Genomic DNA, 14,048 nt, shown 5'->3' on the forward strand with positions numbered 1-14,048 from the left:
TACCTGGACCACCCCAACAAGCTACCCCCACCTGGATCCCCACCCTACCTAGCCCCAACCAGGTGCACCTGTACCCCCCTGCAGAATCCCATTACTGTTATACCCAGAACCCCGCAAACCCCTGTGCATCCAGATCTCCCACTGAGCCGCCTGTACCCAAATTGCCCAACACAGAACCCTCTCAACCCACACCTGGATCCCCTATAGTAAGCCCCTCCACACTTGGATCCTGTCTTGCTGAGCCTGCCTGCCCACAGCTGGTGCACCTGGCAGAGAGGGACAGGGCTCTGGGGTGTTTCTGGGGCAGGCCCCGTCCTTGCGCTGTGTCAGGGTTGGGTGCAGCCTCACCACTGAATCCTGCACAGAGATCTCCCACATTTGTATAGCCAGGGGCCTTTGCTCCCCACTGCCATGCTGGAGTCTCCACATTTATTTGACAAATAAAATTTGCAGAATTTTTAAATATTGTGCACAGAATTTTTATTTTTTTGGCTCAGAATTTTTAAATTTTTAGCATAGAATGCCCTCAGGAGCACCATTAGCATGTTCTGTTTTCCTGTGCGACTCTTCTTGATCAAACTCACCTCAAAATAAAATGCACTTCCCCCTTACAAGTGCATGATTTGTATAATTCCCCTCTCAGTCAACTTTCTACAAGCACTGTTCATATCCTTGCTCTGCTCTTGTGTGCTGAGCAGAATTGGTAAACAACTCTTATATTATGGATGTCACATCTATTTTCCATCTAGCTTCATTTTATCTTTCTTGAGTGGAATGTAATAGAGGCCGTATAATTTACAAAACTGTTCTCCTCCTGACCTACTGCACTTGCTCAATTCTCCAGAGAGCAAATCACACTGGGAAATTTATGCCTTCTTTTTGCTTTAGAGCTTATGTTTGGGGATAATCTTCTTTTTAAAAATAATTTCCATTTTGCCTCTTTACATTCTAAGAAATGGTTTTTAAATTTCAACTTGCTGCTAATTTCTACAACAACAAAAATTAAACCAATCTCAGCTGCTAGTTCGCCATTAACAAACATCAGGATGTCCCTATCGAGCACCATCTAGCACAGGAACACTGCCCTGCCCCCATCAATATGCCCCCAGGTACATCTACATTGCAGCTGAAGGGGTGACTGTGGCTCAGGTAGCTTTAATGTAGCTAGCTTGCTCAAAACAGCAGTGAAGATGCAGCAGTGCAGGTTTCAGCGCCGGTCAGCAACAAGGGTATGTACCAAGGGGACAGGCAGGCTTGTCTATCCTGTCCCGAAGCCTGCACCACTGTGTCTTCACTGCTACTTTTAGAGAGCTAGGTAGGTTAAAGCTAGCGCAGGTATGCCTGCTCACACCTCTGACAGCAGTGCAGACATATCCTAAGCCATGACCCCAGTATGGGCGTATGCCATTGTCTTCCCTTCCACCCCTGAATAAAAACGTGGTGCCCATCTTTCAGAGCAGCAGCAGCGATGATAACCCTCTTGCTGGAAGGAGATGCTTCCCTGTTCTATAGCCAGCTGCTGTGGTGCACAATAATGCATTGCCCTCCACACCATAGGATAACAGGTTCCCTAACGGCATGGTGCATTATTGACTCATATGCTGGTTTGCGTGCGCACCACTGCCCTCTGCAAGATGGAGACTTACTGAAGTACCAGTAACTATGTTGCCTTCTCTTAGCTATCGCCTGCTAGGATATAAAACCCAATAATACTCCAGCTCACAGAGATCCCCTTTTAATCAACCAACAGAAGCCTTATGTTTTTGGATAACAAGGTCCTGAATTCTATCCCCATGGACAAGTGTGTGTGAAGCCCATGTGGCCCCAGAATAGAGAACTGCAGGTTATGTTGTCTATCTGACTATGGATTATTTATCTATGCTCTATGAGGGCACAGACTGTGTTTAGGACTGCTGGATAGCTCTCCATGCAGCAAATCCTGCAACTGCTGTAAAATGGGGTCAGAGCTCTCATTTGATTGGTATATTTTTTCCAACTGAATTTTTTTTTTTTAATAGAGCACACACACAAACTCCCATTGAAACAATGGTCTCCATTAGACATTGCTCTGCTAAATGAAAGTTCACACTGGAGATGTTTATAAGGCAAGAAGATTCCCCCACACTACTCACCAAACAGATACCTTCCAATGCCATGTGGCAGGATGGACACAAAAGCCTCTTACCTCAAAACAATAGTCCTGCCCCAGAATGCTACTGTGAACTGGCTTGATGACCACTTCTTCCTCCATACTGAGATCCAGAGCCTCAACGGCGCTACTGGGGCTGAGCAAAGACTCGTGAGAGCGTGATTCTTTCAGCCTCGGCATTAGATGGGATCTAGGAGAAGAACACAATGACATCAGGGGAGTCTCTTTTCCACAGAGAGCTGATTAGGGTGCATGTGTTCAAGTCATTCTCTTAATAACATTTACAAAATCACTGGGAATTTTTTGCCTGGCCTGTTGGGGACTCCTCTGCAACCCTCTTTGTAATTTGGTAAAGAGGCTGCATTGTGAAGAGGTTTATAATAAAATGTTGGTTTACTTCACTCTGATGCTGTAGGACAAAGAAGGGCAGCAGGAACCCATGTTCGCAGATGCACAGAACACATGTCCCTGCAAAGATGTCTATGTATTTTTTTTTGCAGGTACACAACCCCTGTTGCATCGGACTTTGCAAATTCAGCCCTCAGAGTTAAATGAGGTCAGTTTGGCAGGTTGGCACTGCAGGACAAAACAGTCACCAGTACAGGTTTAACACACTCACTAACACCAGAATATACAGTACACAAGCCACACACCCCATGCCATGAGGTGATCCGTAGAGACTGTAGTTTTACTGCCATATGCCGCAATTGTAGCAGGGATTGCAGATTTAAACAGGGTTGGATCTGGTCCATACTTGGATGGGAGATCCCCCTCACATGGGGTTTCATCTCACGTTATTTCAGAGCCACCCAGTCGCAGGTGAAAGTAGAAAGTTGTATGAAAATGGAGAGAAAACAAAATTAATGGTGCTTTCTTCAAAGCCCCAAAAGATTTGGATTTTATTCAGATTGGGTCTCCCACTTGGGAATATGGAGCTCGGCAGGGAGAATGCTAACACGTGGGAAGCATGCCGCACCCCAGGTACCCGGAATTATAGCACTGCACCTCCATCTTCATTTGCAAGGAAAGCACAAATTCCTATCATGAGTGGAGCCAGTGGCTGGATTAGCACTTTGCAGCTGATGTGCCCATTCTGACTGTTACAGACACACCCACACGAAGGAGAAAGATGGAAAACAGGACCGGAGAGCCCTACAGACTGATTTAAATGCCCTGGAGGTGCATGGGCAGCATTTAGCAGCAGGGAAGTCTACATATGGTGAACAAGGCACAATTTTCAACAAGGATCAATACAGACAATGGTGCAAGTAACTGTTAACGAGGAATTGGAGAGGGCATGGGGAAAATATGAGTCTTTGCAGGAAAAATAAAAAAATAGAGAAGGGCAGCTGGAAAAGAAACATGAGGAGAAATGAAACGGCCCCTTTATCTCCAGTCTGCACAATATAAAACACGTCTACTGAGGCCAGATCTGAGAAACTGACTCTAATAACTTTGACCTTTGGAACCCATGGCAACAGTCTCAGTGTCTCTCAGAGAAGCTGTGAGGGTGTCTCTCTGTGTCTGTAGGGGACAGCATTTAGGCTGCTTCACAGGACAGGGTTCTGCAAAGGGAAGGGATTTTAGCCTTTATTTTTAACACACGGCGTGATGCAATTCACATGCATTGTTTCAGATGGCTTTGTCTGTGTGTACTGAGTTTTGCCATTCTCAGGAACAAAGCTGAAAGAAATACTAACAGAAGTCACCATTTTCAGTCAGATGCCAACTTGAGACCAGAAAACAGCCAACAGTAGTGCCAAAAATAAACCAGGTACTTTGCGAGTTTAGCCATAAAGGTTCATTCCCTGAGCAGGCCCTAAGGTGATAAAGGTTCAGACTCCATCTGGTTTGTCCAGTTCAAAGTGCCAGAATGCCAGGCCTGCAGCACAGACAGCAATAACCAATGGGAGGGACTGTATCTGAGGGTTAATAGGCAGCTCAGTCTCCATGGGCCGTTCGGTCCTGGCTGCTCTCTATTGAGGCTGACAGCCAAGTATTTAATAATGTGTCCACTGGGAACTGCACTACGATGACCATCAAACACATTTCACATAGGACACCTAGCAGCTCTCAGAAGCTAATAATCTTTGGTCCTTACTGATCTGGCCCGGATTAGAACCCACGACTTAGAAACAAAAGGCCATAAATCCCATTAGCAATCCTCTAAACTGTCCACTCCCCCTGGGGCACTCTTGCAAGTAAAACTGATCTTTAGGAACCGAGCAAAGTCTCACTGACATTTCCCAGTACTTTGTGGCAATTTAATACTATTTTTGGAGAAAAAGGGCCCACATCCTTATTCCCTGAATGATATTGCAAAGTAACTCTAATGCAGATAGATTGCTCGAGTTAACCCCGACTGCGAGTGCTACAGAGAGAAATATCTGGAAACCGTAGAGCTGATAGCATAAACCATTAACAAATCGCTAAAGAACTCACCAGGGTGACATTTCTATTAAGTCTTACTTCCTATAATTTAGAGAAAAATCTAGGCAATCTAAGCAATCAGATTGAGGCTCAAATTCTTTGTGTGTGTAAAGTTCTGGCAATATGAACTCAAAATTCAATAAGCACATATTCTATGTACATATACACACACATTATCGAGTCATGAATTTGTATTGCTGTTCTCCCAGTTTAGCAAACATTGCAACAAAATGAGTCAGACATTGCGGGTGTGGGCATGTGTGTGGTAGTGCACGTGTGTAGTGAAGGGAACTTGACAGGGGAGAACTTTTCATGTTACATTGTTATTTAACAGTGGTTTGCTTCAGAATATCTACAGAACAAAGAACACTACAATAAGACTAGGTTATGTCATTACCAAATTCAATAGCATTCACTTTACACCCATAGTCTGTTTATGGCACCTTCATGCATTAAGAAACTGTACAGTCATTGGGATTTTTTCATAAAAATAAAAGCAGCAGGGGGTCAGATTGCTCCCGGGACTGATCGCAGAATCCATTCCTAAGCACACAAAGCCCTCAACCTCTAGGCAGCTGATACAACTCAGCCTGAGTTAATAGCCACTGACACTCTTCACCAGATGTCTATGTGACGATGGCCTGTGTGAAATGAGGTAGCTGGGCCTCATGGGATCCATGACACAAAACTACCAGCGAAGTTGTGGCTAATGAGCGCTCCTGGCTGGAAATCTAACAGGAGAGGCCACGAAAAACCTCACCGTTGAAGCCATCCCTCCAGGATAGGCATGAACACTGCCTGGGCAGGATCTCCCAGGACAGTCTGACACCATTCACCAGCACCAAAGTCACACACACATACACAATTAAAAATTAGTAAAGGCTACTCCCCATGCTTCCCGTAACCCTCTGAAACTTGGCACTGTCCAGACTGCCTGTTACAAGCAATGACTGCTTTGTAGAATGTGGGTGTATACTGGATGTCTGCAAAGGGCACAGTACCCTTTCATTTTAATAAACTTTCCTTCGCTAGAAGTGGGTATCATGTCCTTTAGTGGGTGACATGACCTTTGCTGCAGGGATCCATTTACTGGCAACTGTTTGTAACTCCCTGTCTTAGTGCCCATGCTTCCCTTTTGTGCGAACAGTAATAAGAAATTCCCGCTAATGCCATGAACTGCCTGGCTGATTCACTACGGAGAGGGCACTATTATTCTTACTGAAACGATAACTCTGTTGTCCTGGCCATTTGGGAGAGAGAAGAAAAGCCAGCAACGGGCACATTAAAAATGAAGCAACTGAGAGGTACAATGTTTTCACAGCTAACGCACAAGAGACCTGGAATGCTTGGGCTGAGCCTGCTCTATGAAGAGGGGCAGCAATTTGAGAACAAAAATATTATTCTGATTTTGGCGGTGGTGAAAAGTGCTGGATTAACAATGGTGTGGTGTGAAGGCCATGCTAATCATAGAACTGGTGCAGCTAGGGTAGCATCTGTGTCAGCTTTCTCCACTTCATGCTCTGCCCTGGGCCTAGGAGGCACCTATCTCTAGTCTAAATGGACAGTTCCATCTCCAGCTCCCTGCAGAGGAACAACTTGTGAGCAAAGTCGTCTTGCAATGGGCGCACAATCATACAACACTGCTGCCAGCTTGGAGGGATAATTGCAATGCAGATATTCCTAGCATGCCTCCAATATTTCAGATAGTTTGAAAAGAGCTGGCTGAGGAGCTCACTGGACCATTAATGCTGATTTTCAATAAGTCTTGGATCACTGGGGAAGTTCCAGGAGACTGCAAGAAAGCTAATGGTGTGACAATATTTAAAAAGGGCAAATGGGATGACCTGGGCAATTATAGGTTTGTCAGCCTGACATTGCTCCCGGGAAAGATAATGGAGTGGCTGATACGAGACTCGATTAATAAAGAATTAAAGGAGGATTAATTAACGCCAATCAACATGAATTTACATAAAATAGATCCTGTCAGACTAACTTGATATATTTTTTATGAGATTATAAATTTGGTTGATAAAGGTAATAGTGTTGATGTAATATACTTAGACTTCTCTAAGGCATTTGAATTGGTGCTGCATGACATTTTGATTAAAAAACTAAAATGATATAAAATTAACATGGCATATGTTAAATGGATTAAAATTGGCTAGCCAATAGATCTCAAAATGTAACTGCAAATGGGGAATAGTCATGAAGTGGGTCTGCTTCCAGTGGGGTCCCTCAGGGATCAGTTCTTGGCCCTATATTATTTAACATTTTTATGAACGACCTGGAAGAAAACAAAAAATCATCACTGATAACGTTTACAGATGATGCCAAAAATCAAGAGGTGGGCAGGTCACTGATTCAAAGCAATGTGATCATTTGGTAAACTAGGTACAAGCAAACAATATGTGTTTTAATCCAGCTAAATGCATATTATATAAGAACAAAGAATATAGGCCATACTTACAGGCTTTGTGGGGGACTCTACCCTGGGAAGCAGGGACTCTGAAAAAGATTTGTGGGTCGTGGTGGATAATCCAGTAAACATGAGCTCCCAGTGCAATGCTGTGGTCAAAAGAGCTAATGCAATCCTGGGATGCATAACTAGGGGAATCTCAACTAGGAGTAGAGAGATTATTTTACCTCTGTACTTGGTACTGATGCGACTACTGCTGGAATTCTGTTTCCAGTTCTGATGTCCACAATTTAAGAAGGATGTTGATAAATTGGAGAGAGTTCAGAGAAGAGGCATGAGAACGATTAAAGGATTAGAGAACATGCCTTTATAGTAACAGAGTTCTTCAAATCCACATATTTATTTTAACTCTAGTGATAGAGTTGAAGAGATCTATTAGATTAACAAAGAGAAGGTTAAGGGGTGACTTGATTACAGTGTGTGTCTCTCTACATGTGGCACAAACATTTAATAGGTCTGTCAATCTAGCAGAGAAAGGTATAATGTAATCCAGCGGCTGGAAGTTGAAGCAAGACAAATTTACATTGGAAACAGGGAGTAAATTTTTGCCAGTGAGGGTAATTAACCATTGGAACAATTTACTAAAGGCTAATGTTTCCATTGCTGGACATTTTAAAATCAAGATTGGATGCTTCTCTAAAAGTAAAGCTCTGGGAATTATTTGGGGGAAGTTCTGTGGCATATGTTATACAGGAGGTCAGACTAGATCAGGGGTAGGCAACCTATGGCATGTGTGCCTAAGGTGGCACGCGAGCTGATTTTCAGTGGCACTCACACTGCCCGGGTCCTGGCCACGGGTCTGGAGGCTCTGCATTTTAATTTAATTTTAAATGAAGCTTCTTAAACATTTTAAAAACCTTCTTTACTTTGCATACAACAATAGTTTAGTTATATATTATAGACTTATAGAAAGAGCCTGTCTAAAAACATTAAAATGTATTACTGGCACACGAAATCTTAAATTAGAGTGAATAAATGAAGACTCGGCACAGCACTTCTGAAAGGTTGCTGACCCCTGGACTAGATGATCACAACGGTCTCCTCTGGCTCTGGAATCTATGAACAGCTATGTAAAACTGGTACAGGACTTCTTGTTGTCAGAACAACCCATGAATGACCAGAGCATCTGTAAATTCATCCTCTTCCCTTCCTCATTTTCAGAATTTGAGACCATGACAGCCCCCAGCTACCTAACCAAGCAGTACAGATAGTGTTCGCTTACTGTATATACACACACTTCCAGGACTGGGAGGCGTTTCCTTCAAATCCATCTCCCCACAGTCATATTTTGAAATAGAGCATGTGCACACAGCCAATTTCTTTCTTTAATAACAGACTATGTATTCTGGCTCCCATCTTGGTTTACAGGAGCAAATCAAATTAGGTTGCTAGGCTTTTAAAAGTGCAGCAGATAAATCCACCAGGTCAGAGACTTCTCATTGGAGGAACTGTGTCTCTGAACAGCACATTGGGTTTGTTTTGCCACGTGCCTTATTTTAATCCTCTTCTGTGTCTCCAAGATTCAGTTTAAATGGAAGGGGAAAAAATCTCATAAAATATCACATCAGTTTTAAAGAGAAATAACAGCATTACACCTCCTGGTACTGTCCTGGATGGTCCAACAGAGAGGCAGCCAAAATCTAGTTATTAAAGAAAAATGTTTACTACCCAAGAGCAGGGAGAGAGGATTGTTTTTCTAAATAATAAACCTAATGGAACATTTCAGCACTAAGAGATTCTAATGCTCTTGGTGTGACTCTTTAATAAACAGCCAGAATTAGGATTGCTGAATATTATTATTTAGATTGCAGCAATACTCCAAGTATACTGGTGCTTTGTCGACACAGTGGGTAAATTTACACTGGATAAAAAAATCCACGCCTGGCCCGGGTCAGCTGTCTTGGGCTTGCGGGGTTGAAAAATTGCCGTGTGGACATTTGGGCTTGACCCTGAGCTCTGAGATTCTGAAGGATCAACCATCAGCAGGACAGCTAACCTGACTAACAATGTGCCAGGGATTGATAATGGGGTATGGAGCCTTTCACTTCCCAGTCATGAGATGAATCTAAGCCTAGCAGATTAATGTCCTGCTGGAGCAACTCAGCTGTACACAGGAGGGACCATCAGCAGACCTCAGCCTCCATGCTCAATTCCAGAACTCGGTCCCTCTGCTGAGGCTGCAAACAAGGACAGCATTTAGGCCTTGTCCACACATGGAGTCATTCCGGTTCGATGTGTGACACTCAGGTGATGGAATCTGAGTGTTCACATGGAGTTATTCTGGTGTAGCAATCTGCTTTAAATCCACACTCTGCCGTATTCTGGAATATTACCTTCCATATATAGACAACTTCTTAAAGGGGCAACACCCACATATAACCTCCATAGTTTTAGTTTCAGGCTGCACCTGCCTAATCCACCTGCTGCTTTGTGTGTGTTTACGATGATAACTTTCCTGTTTTTTTAAGTGTTTCCCCCTTCCCTATTGCTGAAAGGCACCCAACAGGGAGAACTAAGTATAGATAGAGGGGACAAGCCACAAAGTGCTGTCACAGATCATAGAATATCAGGGTTGGAAGGGACCTCAGGAGATCATCTAGTCCAACCCTCTGCTGAAAGCAGGACAGCTCCCCAGATAGATCAGATTTTTGCCTCAGATCCCTAAATGGTCCCCTCAAGGACTGAACTCATAACCCCGGGTTTAGCAGGCCAATGCTCAAACCGCTGAGCTGTCAATTGCACTAAGTAAACAAATGGAAAAGAAGAAGATAGCTTCTCGAATATCTTCCAGTTCCACTCTTCAGTGTCTCTTGGAACAGCAGCAGGTAAGAGAGGTCCAGAAAGTGGTGTGATTTCTTAGATGAAGGTTCCCCTTTAACACCAGGTGCAGTGCTGGACACATAGTGAGGGTGAGACCATCAGACTTAGTTCACACAGGCCATCCCACTGCCATCAGAGGGTAGCATGTTTTGGTTATCAACCTGCTGGGGCCTAGGTTTGGTTTGGTGGCCTGGAGGTGAAAGGTTCTGCATCTCATTACCAATGCTTGGAGCCATTCCGTTCCCCCAGATTTTACTACACTTCCTGGTCAGGTAACTGGCAAACGCAGGGAAAATTCATGATATCAGTTCCAAATCACCTATCGAGGGCTAACAATTCTCCCCTCCCACCCTCACAGGGGAATCTTTGAGGCTGTTCTGCTGTCCCCTATGTGCACACTACTCCTGCAGGGTGTCCTGCCCACGTCAAAGGAGCAGAGCCGCCAGGAAGAGATTGGCTGCGCAGACTGAAGAGGAAAATCTAGCTGCTTCCAGCCTGGGGATTATGGAATGTTTGTTATGACTGAGAGAAAAGTGGACAACTCTGTGGAATTAATTTGCATCATAAAACAAGAGAAGGATTTTGTCCCGTTGCAGCTGAAAATAAATCAAACATTATCCTCTTTGACTGGCTCAGTAGTTGCATGGGACATTCCAGCAAGAGCAGGAATGAAGTCAGGCTCTTCTGCTCCACAAGCACAGGCCCCCCCTGCAACGTAGGCTACAGGAGAATCTGCTTTATCTGTAGTCGTATCATGACTTATGTCCTCTGCATGGGGCATCAGTTAACAGTCAGTCACATAATGAACACATAATTACGTTTAATAGGTCCTTCCCTCATTTTGAGGTGATCCTCAATTTTAACCAACAGGGGAAATAATTACAACCAGAGGGACTATCAATTCAAACAAGGCTCCACATTTTGATTTTGTAGAAACAAAGCTTCTCAAAATTCAAGCGATGGTGTCATATTTTTTTAATCTTTTAAATTCCCTGGGAACGCCTGTTCATTTGCTTAACAAAATATTCCCCGGGAAGGACTGTCGGCGAGAACTTGAAAGTGAAACTCATTATAAACAGTGGAGAAGCTAACTTGATTGATTTGCATTCTGCAAAGTGAGAGAAATTGCACAAAGCAAAGAAAGCACACAGAGAGAAGAATAAAATGGAATACAAAAAAATTGTTCAGTTTCAATAATGTAAAATGTTATCAGCAACCTAGAGAAATCAACGGCTTTCTTGACAATTCAGGACTTTGAGACTGGCAATATCCCTTTGACAGAAACGGAGCGTCTCAACAACGATGTATAGAAACACCAGGTCTCATTCTCATCTCACGCCAGTGTAAATCAGGAGTAACTCTAGTGAAGTTAATGGTATTATCCCTGCGTACAACTGATGTGAGAGAAGAATCAGGCCCACCATTCTTCAGAGTGGCACAGCATGGCATGAAGAACTAACAAGTCTCAAATCGCCAAAAGTTACAGGGTGAGATTCTGATCACACTGGTACCAGAATGTTCATGACAAACTCCACGTGTAAAGCTGGTGTGAATGCAGAATCAACTACACAGACTTAAGACATTCCATTGCATTGCCAGCCTGCTCCGGAGGTGACGGGGACAGGACCTGGGGCAGGCATACCCTCTCCCCGCAGCTATTCACTAGGATCAGAAGTTGCCATGGAGGGGAGGATAACGGTTTTGCTATAAATCTCCCCCTTATTCATTAACATCATTTTGCTGCAACTTAATTCAAGAGGCAGCAGCAGGATGAGGCAGAAAAAGCAAGCCGGGGCTCTTTACTTCCGGCTTGCCCATGAGGAGAGGAGGCTGGCAAGCCACACTTCCCTGCAACACTAAGGTGTCAGCTCCAGGCGCCAGATCATGCCTGGCTGCTGAAGACAATGATGATGTTTCTAAAAACAACAAACATGGGGACCACAGCTGGATCCCTTCTAAAAATAAGCCACTCGGTGGGGAGAAATTGACTAAAAGCAAATTGCAGGCTTGCGTCAAACAATGTCAACCACTGCAGTGGTATCACCCTGGGTGAGGTTGCTCATCCTCACTTCCAGTTCCCGTCATGGACATATCCCCAGGACGTGCCTCTGTGCTAGCACACGACACATCTCGTCAATCACTGGGCAGTTCACTCGCGCCGGTGATGTGCTAACCAACTCCGATGTTTCCTTAATCGGTCTGGGGATTTCTGAATCCACGAAAGGCTAACCTGCTGCTCACTCTAATACTTCCTTTTGTGACAAACCAACACATTCTAAGTGGGCATCGAGCAACCACTCTCAAAAGGTAATTTCACAAAGATCTGCTCCCCATCTGGACCCAGAGCCTATCCTGCCAGGGGCTGAGCACAGAAGGGGAATTAAGGGCACCGGGCAGTTTGCAGGAACCAGTGCTGAATCTTTAGCTACTCCTTGTTCTAAGAAGCCCGTCCCTCTCGCAGCTGCTGCCTGCTCAGGACTGTATGGACACCTCTGGGAGAGCATCGCTTTCTGCAGCGCTCTCCATCCTTTGCTATTTCTGTTCGGTGCACAGAAAAGTAAAAGCTTCTCCCCTTCTCAACCCATTCTACACTGACACCTGTCCAGCCACAGATTGCTCGCACACTCCCCCAGCGTGTGCGCACACGGACATGGACCCGCACAGAGAGAAGGCTCTCAATTCCTTACCAAAAGGCCCAGATTTTCAACTCTTCTTAACTCTGCCACAGCTTCTCTGTCCACCAAGCCAGTTGTCTGGCTTTGCAGAAAGCTTATAAAAATCCACCCTCCGTAACAGAAACTCCCCCCCCAAACCTCCTGGAGGTTTTTTTCCTGTCCCCCTTTCTTGCCCTATCCCTTCCATAGGCATAGCTGAACTGGATATGCGAAAGCAGTTCAAGCTGCAGCTCAGCTCCTGATGCCGTCCGATTGGCTGTTCTGTAGCTGGGTAGGAGAGCTACAATCACCATAAATGTCAGCATTAGTACAGTTACTGGTGAGCATTGCTGTGCTGGCCTGGCTTGCTGTTCAGAGCACAGGCATGAGCGAGACAAAAACCACTAACTAATGCCCTCCGGAGAAGGCAGCTCCCCATCCTCCAGGGGAAGCAATTAAACAGCTGGGAAATGGCACCATGCTCTGCTGCATTCGGTTTAAGTCAAGGAAAACATTTGGACAACAATATCCTGGGAGCGCCTGCAGTTCTGAATGGGAGCAGGTCTAGTGGTTGGGAAGAGCTGGGGTGACTGTACTCCAATGGGGCCTCTGAATCAGCTTCTGCCTCTAGCTTGTCGGCTCAGAGTTCTTCAGGCCGGAGAGGGCTGCAGAGTCCAGGGCATCTATTCTAGCAGTTAGGCCTGGTAGAAGCGCAGCTATGGAGCAAGAGCTGTGTATAGCTTCCCCTCTCACATTAGCTTCACAGAGAAATATTGCAGCCAACCAAGAGCCATGCTGGCCACCCACTTGCCCTCTGAAATGAGGCTCCTGTAATTCAGGGACGACACTGGGGCAACTAACAGCATCTCCTGCAGAAAAATCAGAGTTTCCCGGAGCAGTCTCAAAAGGCCATGGCAAACCAAGGCTGTGTTGCAACATAATCAGCTGTTTGAAAAATATATTCTCCTCACAGAGGAGCTAACACCGCTTTGGATGATTACCGCTGAAAACTAGTTTAGAAACCTAATTTGCTTCCCACCAATCATGCTCTTCACTTGCTGCTCCTTTGCAGCCTAGCCAGAAAAACCAGCCTAGGGCTTTTCACCTCATTGTGCAACCTATCTGAGCTCCCTGCTGTAGGTATTTTTAATATCCCTGCTATCAAGTCACCATGTCCTCAGAGCCACACCACTGGGTAGGATGTTCGGTGATTAATTTCTTTGCAATGAACCTCATGAGAACATTTCTATTCATGGCCGATTCTGTAGACCCTTTACTTTTGCAAAATCTATGCAATGTCTATTCCTCCCTGACCACGCCCCTTTATGCTTACTTTGAAAGCTCTATTTTATATTAAAATATACTGGAGAAAGGGGAAAATCCAGCAGCCTCCCCAAAGATGAGGCTGCCCAGTATCTTCCAACCCTAGGGAATGCAAGCAATTAAGTTACTGACCTTTGTGCCAGCCCCTTCAATAGCAAAGGATGGTGTCTGCAGAGGCAACCAAACCCACCTGAGC

General features: G+C 44.8%; 1 protein-coding gene across 8 annotated transcripts in view; it reads right to left on the minus strand.

Moving 5' to 3' along the window:
* DAB2IP (DAB2 interacting protein) overlaps positions 1 to 14,048 on the minus strand; it is a 314,157-nt gene that overhangs the window by 70,423 nt on the left and 229,686 nt on the right. For all 8 annotated transcript variants that reach the window (XR_007770036.1, XM_050926821.1, XM_050926822.1 and 5 more), the window contains one exon: positions 2,186 to 2,339. Coding sequence is in view for 7 of the 8 variants with exons in the window: in XM_050926821.1 (XP_050782778.1) it covers positions 2,186 to 2,339 (154 nt within the window). In the remaining variant the exon portion in view is untranslated. The remainder of the gene's footprint in view (positions 1 to 2,185; positions 2,340 to 14,048) is intronic.

This window comes from Gopherus flavomarginatus, chromosome 17 (assembly GCF_025201925.1).
Source record: "Gopherus flavomarginatus isolate rGopFla2 chromosome 17, rGopFla2.mat.asm, whole genome shotgun sequence".
Taxonomy (NCBI): Eukaryota; Metazoa; Chordata; order Testudines; family Testudinidae; genus Gopherus; species Gopherus flavomarginatus.